We start from the raw sequence: 12,448 nt of genomic DNA on the forward strand, positions 1-12,448 counted from the left end.
AAGACTAGACTAAGTTTAAATGGCATAGAGATTACAAAAAAAGATATATTTTTTAGATGGCATATAAAAATATATATTATTTTGATGTCTAGCTTTATATTTATATTATTTGATTAAGTTTCAAATGAAGAATAATTATAGAATCCAAGTGATTTATATTGTATAGGAGGACCTTGTGGCCTTGCACAAACTTCTATAAAAGATATTTTTTTAGCTATTCTTGCTATAGAGCAAGATGGGATTAGTCACCAAGTAGTAAGTTGATACTAAGAGCTCATTTTTTTATTTTTTTTTGTATTTTGGTAAAACAAGACACATAGTTTGAAGATCAAATTAAAAAACTTCTTTAGTATAGTAAGTACGTGAGGAGCTTTAATATTTTAGAGTATACATGATATATTCTTTTTGCATAGTTAATATTAATAGATTTATATCTATTATTGAATTGCCTTATTTTTTTATTGTATAAAATATATGACTAAGTTAAGTTATGTTTAATTACTTTATTATCTTAATTGAGGCCTTTATCAATCATAAGTATAGACTATTGGTGATCTTTAGACTCTTTATAGAGCTAAAAATGTATTGGTAATGATAAAGCAATTCAATAAATAAATGAAACTTGTATCTCTACCACAAAACTCATTAGAGATGGGAACTATATCTTTTTTATTATATTTTTCTATATTTTGGAGCACTTATTAAAATAAAATAAGAAAAGAGGTTTATTAGAACTTTTGAAACTTTGTATATTAAAGCCTTGAAAAATTATTGCAATACCTTTAGAAATCATTCTCAAGCAGATGGCTTGTGCAAATCAATTATTTAGACCATCAATGATAGTTTATAAAAGTATGAATTATTTCATAACAACCAATGTGATTGGAGCTTGATATTGTTATGAATTGCAATAAGTAATTGTTTCAGTAAGCATATATTTTTGGCATCTTATAATCCTTATCACTTATTACATAAATAAAAATCAATTCTATTTAAATTAGTATGTGAAAAGATAATTCTAATTGTAGACCTAGATGACTTTGACATTTAAATTCAATTTCTATATGATCAAATAGAATTCTTTAAGGAATTCATATCCATGGCTACAAAAAAATATCTATTATTCTATATTATAATATTCTACAACGTACTTATATCTATGGTAAAGTTGTTAAGGACAAAGACCTGATGAAAGCAAATAAAAAAGTGAAACTTTCTCAAAGAAGTATTACAAAATAAAAATAAAGAAGTATGTATATTAAAAAAAAAAAAAAAAAAAAAAAAAAAAAAAAAAAAAAAAAAAAAAAAAAACTATAATGCCTATTGCCAAAAGATAAGAAAACTAGATACTTTTTAAAACTAGGCTAAAAGCAAGAAAAGAGTTAACAAGAGTGAAAAAAGCTTTATTCTTACCTCTATATATATTATCCATCTACGAGCTACATGAAAATATTTTATAGGACCTCCAAAATGTGTTGACTTTGCATGACACATATCTTAACTTGCAAAGCAAGTTTTCTATATGGAAGCCTCATAGTTAACTTGTTTTACAAGCTATCAATATGTATCATGTAGTTAACTTGTTGACTAAGTTTCTAACCTACCAATCAATTATAAATATATATAAAGTTAAAACAACATCTATGAACCTTCTTTATAAGATATTATAAAATTAATATTTTTTTATCTACTTCTACCTATTCATATTATCTAAGTAATAATTACAATAAATATATATCTATGACAATAGTATATTAAGCTTAATTAAAATTCTAAAAACAATTCTAAAATTATTTATATGTATTTGAAATGTGAGGTACCAACAATATTTAATGTTAAGGAGAGATGCTTAATTCTTTGTATAAAGAATAGTTTGCCTAGTAGTATTTTGTTGCTTGAAAGCAAAGATGGATGGAATCGTTAAGAACAATTAAATAATTCTTGTCTATGTCATCTTTTGATTGATGATTTTATACATCTTGAGTAGATAATTTTGTCAAATGGCCTCTCTTATTATGTATGTGGTAAGAAAAAAAATGAGCTATTAGCATATTATTATATAACTCGTACCAATATAGGTAGCATATGGCATATTTTATGCTACATCTTTTGACTCTTTGTTTAAGAAATTGGACCTGAAATTGTTGTAAGAAGTCTTTCAACTATGTCTCATTTGTTAACAGGAGCTAAAAACTTCTTTTAGGTTCCACACATGTTTGGTGCTCTAATTATTATAAAATTGGCTTAAATATGTATAATTATCGTAGCAACATTACTTTGGCATCCACCTCCAATTATATATGTACTATAATTATAGGTTGTTGGTGGAACTCTTAATCCACTAAAAAAAAGAGGAGGTATTTAAGGATATATTTCTTATGCATTCTTATTTAATTTTTAGTTTCATACTTAATAATAGTTTTTAAGACTTAATTTTTTGTATATAAAAATATTTATTTACACAATATTTGTCACATGATGTGGTATAAAGTATTAAATCACAATAAATAAGTATTTTAAGTAGATTATGTTAATTTATGTAATTTGCTCTAATTTAGAGAATTTTCATCTATTCAATATTTTATGTTAATTTGTCTTATTAGTATCAACTAGGATTTGAAGATAATACATGGAAATTTTTTTTGACTTAACATTTTTTGTCAAATCAAGTCTCATTAGTGTTTCTGAGAAAGAAAGAACTCCACATTATAAAGTGAAGCTTAAATATGGTAATTTAGTTACAAAATAAAGTTTATAGTTTTTTCTACATACTTAATCTATTGAATTCTTTCAAATTTAATATAAAAGATAGCTTAACTTGTGATGTTTAAATACTTTATCTTTTCTTAAAAGAATATTGGTTATACATTCTTATCTGATTTTTTATTACATAATTAATAATGATTTTTTGCACTTGATCTATTTTTTATACTAATCTTTATTTATGTAAAAGTTTTTATAATTTTGAATTTTTTTTGAAATTATTTTATTTAATAAGAAAAAAATAAGAAAAAAAAAAATTAAAATATATATATATAAAATAAGATTTTTATCTAAAAAATTTCTAAAAGAATATTTTCTAAAATAAATTAAATATATATTTTTAATATTTTTTTGTATTTATGTAAGTTTCTCAAAAATTTTGGAAAGTAATTATAAACATAATCATAAAAGAATACAACTAAAGTTATTATTAAATAGCTATTAAATTAAAAATTATATTTTTATTATCATTTAAAAATTAAATATATTATTAGTATATATAAGTTTTTATTTTTTATTATTTTTTCAATTTTTTTACTTTAAATATTTTATTTTTAAAAATAATTATTAAAATAGAATTTTTGATGTAAAATTATATTTTAATTTGTATTATTATTCTTTAAATCAAGTTTTATTTAATTATAACTATAATAATGCATATTCTTATAACTTGTAATGTCATTAAATTTACAAAACATATCTTTTACAAAGCTTGTTTAAGAGAAATTAATTAATGACTTATAATTTTTAATCTTAGATAAAAAAAATTAATTTTTAATATATGTATATATATATATATATATATATATATATATATATATATGCAAACACCATGGAAAAAATAGCACATATTTTAGCAATAAAGAATATATGTATATATATATATATATATAGAGAGAGAGAGAGAGAGAGAGAGAATATAAGTATTTGAATATATTAAATTAATACAATCATGAATTGAAAGTATTTTGTATAGAAGTAGTAATATGAATAGACATCTAAAGCTACTTAATATGTTAATTTATAGCTCTATTGACTAAGTTTGGCACATGAAGAAGAAAAAACAATAGTAGCTTAAGACTTGAGTTTTTCTTCCTACATAATTTCTATAACCTTCATGTATTCTTCTTCTTACTAAAAACATATTTTTTGCACCATGGAAATAATGATGTCATTATCTATTTCTATGTGAGGTCTATTGTCATCAATTATCAAATTCAATAGATATTAAATGGCCAAATAATTCTATGGTAGAAACTTTTTTATAGCATTGTGCATATGTAGCTTAATGTTTCATTCTTCTACATTGGCAACCACAAATTTAAGTGGTGCTACAAATAGGGTAAAGCAATAGAAATAATTAGCTATGATTGGAATTGAAATCTCATTGTAAGCTACCTTGATCTATTATATGGTAGTTAATTGGTCCACCTTGTAGATATTTGTCAAACCTTGTTTGTCAAGATTTATAGTATGGTGAGGATGGAAGAGATTAAAATAGTATTTAAATGTATTATTTTATATTTTTATTTTGCATTCAAATACTAGAAGAAGCTAATCATCCATAATTTTTTATTTTTGCAATACTAGAAGCCAAACTTCATTTTGTCTTGTAATAAATTAATAAGTTTTATTTTTATTCTTTTTAATAAAAAAAATGGCTTAAGCTTCTCTAAGCCTTCCATATTTCATACAAATAAAATAGTGATATAGTTCTAAATGATAAAAAAAAGAGATATATTTTAATCCATTTTCTTTTGATCAAATAAAATCACTATCAAAATGTATAAAAATGTATCTTATTTTTTTAGTCTTTTAATTTTTTTTGTATAATAATTTTTTAAAAAACTATATAATAAAATAAAATTAAGAAAATTATTATTAAAAAAACACATTTATCTAAGTTAATTCTGTAAAAAATTATTACTAATTTTTATATATTTTTATTGCTTATAGCAAGTAATGATATTATAGAATTTTAGTAGAACAAAATCAATTGCTTTTTTGCATGTTGAATCACTTTCATGGTAGATTATAATACAACACATCTTGTTTTTTTTTATTTACAAGTACTACAACTACTTATTAAAAAAAAAATTAGCATCTTTGAATCAACCAAGTTTATTAGCAAAGATCTTTGCTTGAACCTTGATCAATTTTTATTTATGACAATATGTTTTGTCTGGTACTAAAAATATCTATATTACCAAAGCTTCTTCCAACTAAAAATAATGAAAAATTAAAGGTTATTTAGCAAAAATGTTGGTATTTGATATACCTCTTAGATTGAGGGGCATCTTTGTAATTTTGTTAATATGAGATTAGATGATTTCAACTCCAAACTTTTTCTTTGCATAAGCATTTTGGCTCATCCTTGGATAATTACCCTTGTGCTAATAAACATTGAGACTAGGCATGTTGATAAGGTATGCTTGTAACATAGTCTGGATTTATACAAAAGAATAATTCAAGTCTAGTAATGTAATAAGTTGAAAAATGCATAAAATTGTGATAGAACATTGAAAACAAAACCTTACAATTCAAATTAATGTATTTGAATAACAAATCTTTCAAGACACTTTGTATATGTTAATAATAATTTGGTCATTTATTTATTATCATCATTTATTAATAAAATTAAAAATAAAATTATAACAATAAATAAAGATAACAAAGAAAATATTAAAAATCACATTCTTGTTTGTAACTAATAACTTACGAAGTTCCATGAATTTTATTGAATAAATTTTAATTAGATTAATTTATAAATTTTAATAAATTTTTTGCTATATTTATTTAAAAAATAATTTGATTCCACCAATTTATGATAAATTTGAAAATAAATAAATATTTTTAAATAAATTTAATATTTAATTTAGTATAATAATAAATTTTCAATCTTGTAAAAAAAAGTTACATATAAAAATAAGATAGAATTTAATGAGACAAATATTGTTTTTAAAAACTTACAAATATAAATAATTTTTTTTTATAATACTTTTGAAGTTTACATTATATCTAAATTATTTTTTTCCAAGAGTGAGTTATACACCCATTATTACTTTAAGTACGTAGGAAATAATATAAAACAAATTCACACAATTTACGAGGATATATGTAATAGTGTTTAGAAGAAAAAAAATCCAAAGAAAATTCTAATTTTTTGAAAATATACTCTAACTATAATCATGTTAGCATTATTGAATGAATAATATTATTTTATCAATTTTCTAAAAGATTTAATTACTTGTTTTTATAATAATATTTTTAAAATAAAATAATTGATATCTTAAAAAATGTATATATATATATATATATATATATATTACATTTAAGTTGTGATTTAAAGAAAGTTGTTCAAATGGAATGTTAATTTAACAGAAGAATAGTAATCACAAAAGAAGAGAGAGAGCGAGAGAGAGAGAGAGAGAGACTCAACCTAGTCTTGCTATACACTCAGACTACTCTAATTTAGTTGTAGCAATTAACCGTCTCTGCTCAAATGGCGATATATAAGTTACCCTAATTCCTGGTTCACCCAAACCTGAACACATTTTCAACCAGAGGGATCTATGCCTATACCCGCGCTCACGCAAAAGACGGAGTCCTTGTAATCCACGGAGTCCTTGTAACCGAGTCTTGCGTGTATCACCGTGCTTGCGGCACTTCGAGGATCGCGCCGAATCGGAGCATCGCCATCGCTCACTCACGAAGGTCCGCAGCTCAATGTCCATGCGCGGGCTTCCGGTCGTTGGAAATATCCCTACACTCGATGAGAATCGACTGGTTTGGACTGTTGGGCTGCAGCGGCGCCTGATTTCGGACAACTCTACAAAATTTCAGTCCGTGAAATGTTACGTCGAGAAGAAAGTTACTGTAAGAGCAATTTTAATGCAGTCCAGATGATGGCATTCGTGTTTTCAGTTGCCAATCTGCGTACTATCGAGTTATTTTTCATCGCAAACGCTTTACATTTCCAAGCGAAATGCAATGATCCTTGATACACTGTCGATTGCCCTTCTTACGTATCTTCCATTAATTTTGCATCGAAGAACTTAATGCTGCGCTCTTTCACTCAAAGATTGGCCTGCTTAATGTGCTATTCCGAATTTGCCAATGTGACTGAATCAAATGACATGATCGGCTTGTCACTTCAGGGTTGTGCTCGAACTCATCAACTGTCGAGTGGTGAATTCTCACATGCTCATTCGGTCACATTTAACTTGCAGAATTGTTGATGGGCGGGTGTGGTGCGATTGTACGGTTGTGCAAGCTTTATAACTTGAATCTGGTAGTCGTTTACTATCTTCGATCGAACACTTAGGTTTCAACATAGCTACTGATTATATGTAGCTCGAGCTATTGTTGTCGTGAGACAGGTGATGTTGCGCCGCATGCAAACGGATACTGAGCAGTGTCTACAGGGTTCATGTCAAAATGTCTTCACATTTCACTTCAGCATGGAGGTTGAAGAATCAGGAAAAATATGTCCAAGATAATGAAACAATATATTTAGTACGGAATACGGCTCAAATACTTTGCTTTCTATTTTTTATCATTCTTGTTGTTAAACAACTGAACTAGATAATTCAGTCATGTATCGTAGCTGCTAGTGTGTAACTCTAATTATTGTCGTCACTAGTTTATTGTCTTCGCCTCTCAAAGTTTTCGAATTACGAGATAATTTGATCTCAAAAACTTTTTGAATATATTTTTCAAGGAGCGAAGGCATTAACTTCATCAGAGATGCTTCCATATCTTGTGAGAATCAACTTCAAGTTCAACAACCATTTTAATCTTGAACAATTGGAAAGAGATCTGATGCATGTGTAGTATTTTTTATTACAATACCACTTCAGAATTGAGCTGTGAATAACACAAGAAGGAGACTGCAGCCACGAACCCTAAGGAGCGGTGACGGGGACAGTGCAGGGTGGGGGCAGCGAAAGCGAGCGAGGGACAATCTGTGGCGCCAATGGCGCGAGCACTCCGCGATCACTCTAAGCCAAGCATCCTCGTGGCTCTGGCGCGACTCTCGGTCTGGGCTTGCTCGCGCTCTTTCCCACTCTCTTCCCAGGGACGAAGTCGCGGGAGGCAGCCTCGCGAGAGCCATGAGCAGCACCACCCGCGGGACGCATTCTGAATTGTCCATGTAATCTCCTCGACTCGCACCCAGAGCCCAATTCTCCAGCTGGCGTGGTCCCATTTGCCGCCCCGGATATGGAGCCCCACGGAAACCCAATCCTGGACCGTGGAACCGATAAGGCAGATCGTGTGCCACTCGTTGGCTCTCGCCTTGAAGAGAACGACAAGTCGAGCTTGTGGGTTCGGATAGCCAAGGGCCTGAGTATATGCCTTACCAAGGTACACATTCTTTCTAACCAAGTCCAAAGTTCCTGAGTGAAACGCGAGCCTTGCATAGCCGGATTCAGTTCCAGCTATCTGCGCGAGAGAAGAGAGATTGCAGTCATGGCGGTTGCCAGCAGTACTTCCGTGTCTCAGCTTACCTCCGTGTCGACTTCCTCCTTTGTGAGGTCGTCCCGGAATCTGCAGTCCAGCCCCGTAGTGTCCTTCGGCGTTAAGAATGTCAGCCGCGTCGTGGCCATGGCCACCAAGAAGGTGTCGGCCAGGCCTGCTGCTGGAGGCAAGAAGTCGTGGATCCCCGCTGTGAAGGGTGGAGGTAACCTCACCGACCCCGAGTGGTTGGATGGCTCGTAAGTTTCTTCACTTTTAGCTTATGACAATTGCGTTAGAGACGTAAGTGAATATTAGAGCTTTTCTAAATGCAATCGATACTGTATTTGTAGTGATGGGTTATTTCATGGATGTAGTGCTCGTGTAGTGTTAGACTTCAGTTGAGAGGCTGCATTGCTATCTTGATTGCCTCCAGACCTTGCGCAACTCAAAGGATGTCGGTGTGTAATGATGGTATGCGCCCCGCTGCATCGCCCGATTTAGAAAATTGGATGAGAGGGTGTCTAATTGTGTTTTGTTCGTACAGTCACTAACACTGTTAATGTTTTTGTGTAGTCTTCCCGGCGACTACGGATTCGACCCCTTGGGCTTGGGCAGGGACCCCGCCGCCTTGAAATGGTATAGAGAAGCAGAGCTCATCCACGGAAGGTGGGCAATGGCTGCCGTTGTCGGTATCTTCGTCGGACAGGGATGGAGCGGCGTTCCATGGTTCGAAGCTGGTGCTGACCCCGCCGCGCTGGCACCATTCTCGTTCGGAAGTCTGTTGGGCACCCAGCTGCTGTTGATGGGATGGGTGGAGACCAAGAGGTGGATCGACTTCTTGAACCCCGGCACGCAGTCGGTAGAGTGGGCAACTCCGTGGTCGAGGACCGCAGAGAACTTCAACAACTCGACCGGGCTGCAGGGATACCCCGGAGGCAAGTTCTTCGACCCATTGGCGCTGGCAGGATCAGTGCAGGGAGGGCAGTACGTGCCAGACTTCTCCAAGCTGGAGAGGTTGCAACTCGCCGAAATCAAGCACGCTCGTCTTGCGATGGTGGCGATGCTCATCTTCTACTTCGAAGCCGGCCAGGGATTCACCCCTCTCGGTGCCTTGGGTCTGTAAATATCAATTTTGCCGTAGGCTGTAATGTGAATTTTTTCCATGCCATGAATACATCTCCTTCTCGAAATGTATGGTGTAAATTGTGTGTCCTATTGACTGGACGCAGTGTCTGTTCGTCAATGTGAGAATGGTCTGGATTGTCTCATGAGTACTGCATTATGATCAATGGTCACCCACTAACTGCTTCTGTTATTGTAGACACTCAACAGGAACGTGAGTATCCCGTAATCGATGGATACGATTGAAGTGCATTCAGCACTCTCTAATTGGCTAGTCGTTTAGTATGCTATCCTACCAGGAGATATTTCACACTGTTTCTGAATTCTGTTCTCGAATCTGTAGTCATCCATCATAATTGCACTAAATCCATCTTAGTACTTTACGCTACACAGTGCCACCTTGATGACAACTTTCGTTAGTAAACGTTGATACATTGCATAAAAACATGTAACCCGAAGCACGAATGAGTACCATCACGTCTCAATTTTCAAAGCTAGATACTATTCTAATATGCTGAAAAAAAATCCTACTGTCATCAATAGCTCATTCAGATCTTTCTCTAAACGAAATCAAGCAACATTACCAATCATCCATCTAATTGTTTTCATTATGCCGTTGACCTAAAAGAGATTTACATTCCGGTACACATTTGACAATTAACACATAATGATTCTCATCTGCAGTTGTAGAGAAAAATGAACATGTAACCACAGAACTCCAATCTATATTATGACACAGATGATTTCTTCTAAACAATAAAACTCTACTTTTTGAAACTTGATACAATATTGATGTACAAGTCAGATTTATCACCGATTTTCAAGTGCAAGTGGGTAATTAAACACATTCTTACATTTTGCCTTGAATAGCTGCATATCCAATTTTATGATAACTTAGGTCTCATGATGCACATTTTCTCGTATTTCAATGCTTCTGATGCTAATAAGGCAATCTTTAAAAAGAAGGTATTCGGTGCTATAACATAGCAATTAAAGTAATTTTAATGAATTTAATTGTTAACAGAGTAATAACAAGGTAAACAAGAAGGTTGTAACCTGAAGAAAGAATTATCTTCTTATATGTATTTGAATTAAAAAACATCCTTTCATTATATTAACAAATACATTGTAATGATCTAAAATAAATAATTAAGTGTTTTAAAATATTTAATGACAAAGTCAAGTATTAAAAAAATAATAGTTGTTCTTACAAATTATATTTATATTTCTCTATTTGTTATATACTACATACATATAATACATATGTGAATATTATATATATGTATATTCTATGTATATATATATATATATGTATATATAGGGAGGAGTTAAAGCCACACTTCAATGTTATTAAAGCCACATCCTCCCATTGTCATCTCATAATTGATTTTGTCCATCCCTCATCTTTGTCCCCTCTCCCAAATCCTCTCATTTCCATTCCATATTCTCGTTCCTCTTCCTTATTTCATATTCTCCATCCCAAACTCCTTCCTCCCTTTCTCCCCTTCTTCCATTTCTGTTCTATGTTCTTGTTCCTCTCCTTTGTTCCCAATCCCTCATCTCAAACTTCCTCTTTTTTCATCTCCATTTTTGTCCTTCATTCTTTGTGCCAACTGCTCACTATCTTCTTTGAGCCAAATATTGATGTTTGTAGAGGTGATATTTGGATGATGTTGGAGTTACTTGGATACTTTTAATATAATTTACCTAAATCAGTGAAAAGTCGAGATTAGTTTCCTTTGAGGAGGTAATGCAAAGGATTGCTAAGTATTATATTGTAAGTTAGTTATCAAGGATTGTGAATCTTATTGCCAATTTTTGGTGGCAAGCAACTAAAAAAGAGAGTTGGTTTTATATTGATATACATAACATTATAATAAGTTTCAAGAGTTAATAATTATTTTTGGCGCAAAGCAATGGCCTTGGTATTTTTAAGCTATTCTTTTATTTTTTGGAATGTAAGATAGAAAGTAGTATTTGCTAAGATTGTTTAAGCTCCACTTAGTCAACCACCGTTGTAACCACCACTATACTCAATTTCTATTAGAAGATGAAGTAAAATTCCTAATAAAATTAAAAAGGATATAGAACATATTTACAAAATAAACTTAAAGGGGATATAGATCCAAAAATCATAACATCTCAAGTCAAAATGTGAAAATAGAAGTAGTCAATATATTATGATATAGAGAATTTAGAAGAACTCAAGAGAAAATATATTAATTTATATTGATTGCTTGCAAAAAAACAGTGGAAGATAAGGAATAAAGGACTTGAATAGGAATGGGAGAAAATTTGAAATGGAAAAGAGGGAACAAATGAAGGGAATGACATCAAGGAACTAAGAATAAGGACAGAGGTCTCCAAATAGTGGACGGAAATAGTGGACACAAATGAAAAATGGGTAGAATCAATCATAAGATAGTAAGAAAAAGATATGGTATAAATAACATTGGGATGTGGCTTTAAAAATATTGAGGTATGGCTTTAATAACTATATATATATATATATATATATATATATATAAACATCTATATATTAAATTTGTGAAACTCTTAATAAGAGCATATTAATACATAAATATATAAATAATTTTTTTAAATAACATTAATAACACCATTTTTACACAATATAAATTTTAGTTACAAAAATCTAAAAAAAAATCTATTTTAACATATGCAATTTATTGAAGATAATTATTACATAGAAAAAATTACATAAAAATACATGTAAAATCAATACTATGTCTATAGTTGATTTTTAGGTTAGAAACTTGGTTAACAAGTTAGCCACGTGTTGCATATGTAGGTAACTTGTGGAACAAGATAATTATATGGTACATTTATAAAAAAATTGCCTTGCAAGTTAAGACATGTAGTTTACAAAGTCAACACATGTTGGAAGTCCTATAGAATGTTGTCATATAGCTTATAAGTGGATAGTATATATAGAGGCTAGAGTGAAGCCTTCTTCACTCTTATTAATTTTTTTCTTGCTTTAGTCTAGATTCAAGGGTCTTTAACTTTCTTGTCTTTTGGCAATAGACATTTTATTTTTTAAAAAAATATATGTTTTTTATTTCTATTTTATCATACTTCTTTGAAA

At 30.6% G+C, this 12,448-nt stretch overlaps 1 protein-coding gene across 1 annotated transcript; it reads left to right on the plus strand.

Moving 5' to 3' along the window:
- Window positions 1-8,154: 8,154 nt before the first annotated feature.
- On the plus strand, window positions 8,155-9,410 carry LOC112288317 (chlorophyll a-b binding protein CP24 10A, chloroplastic). The gene is made up of 2 exons (XM_024532414.3): window positions 8,155-8,477; window positions 8,794-9,410. Exons 1-2 carry the CDS (start codon window positions 8,233-8,235, stop codon window positions 9,341-9,343), a joined length of 795 nt encoding a protein of 264 aa, XP_024388182.1. The 5' UTR covers window positions 8,155-8,232; the 3' UTR covers window positions 9,344-9,410.
- The last annotated feature ends 3,038 nt before the right edge of the window (window positions 9,411-12,448 follow it).

This window comes from Physcomitrium patens, chromosome 1, assembly GCF_059467195.1.
Source record: "Physcomitrium patens ecotype Gransden chromosome 1, ASM5946719v1, whole genome shotgun sequence".
NCBI classification, from domain to species: Eukaryota; Viridiplantae; Streptophyta; class Bryopsida; order Funariales; family Funariaceae; genus Physcomitrium; species Physcomitrium patens.

Bases quoted from the DNA above. Each gene is read 5' to 3' on its own strand.
- LOC112288317 (XM_024532414.3), top strand. From the start codon at position 8,233: ATGGCGGTTGCCAGCAGTACTTCCGTGTCTCAGCTTACCTCCGTGTCG. The intron at 8,478-8,793 runs GTAAGTTTCTTC...GTTTTTGTGTAG, and splicing joins CCCGAGTGGTTGGATGGCTC to TCTTCCCGGCGACTACGGAT.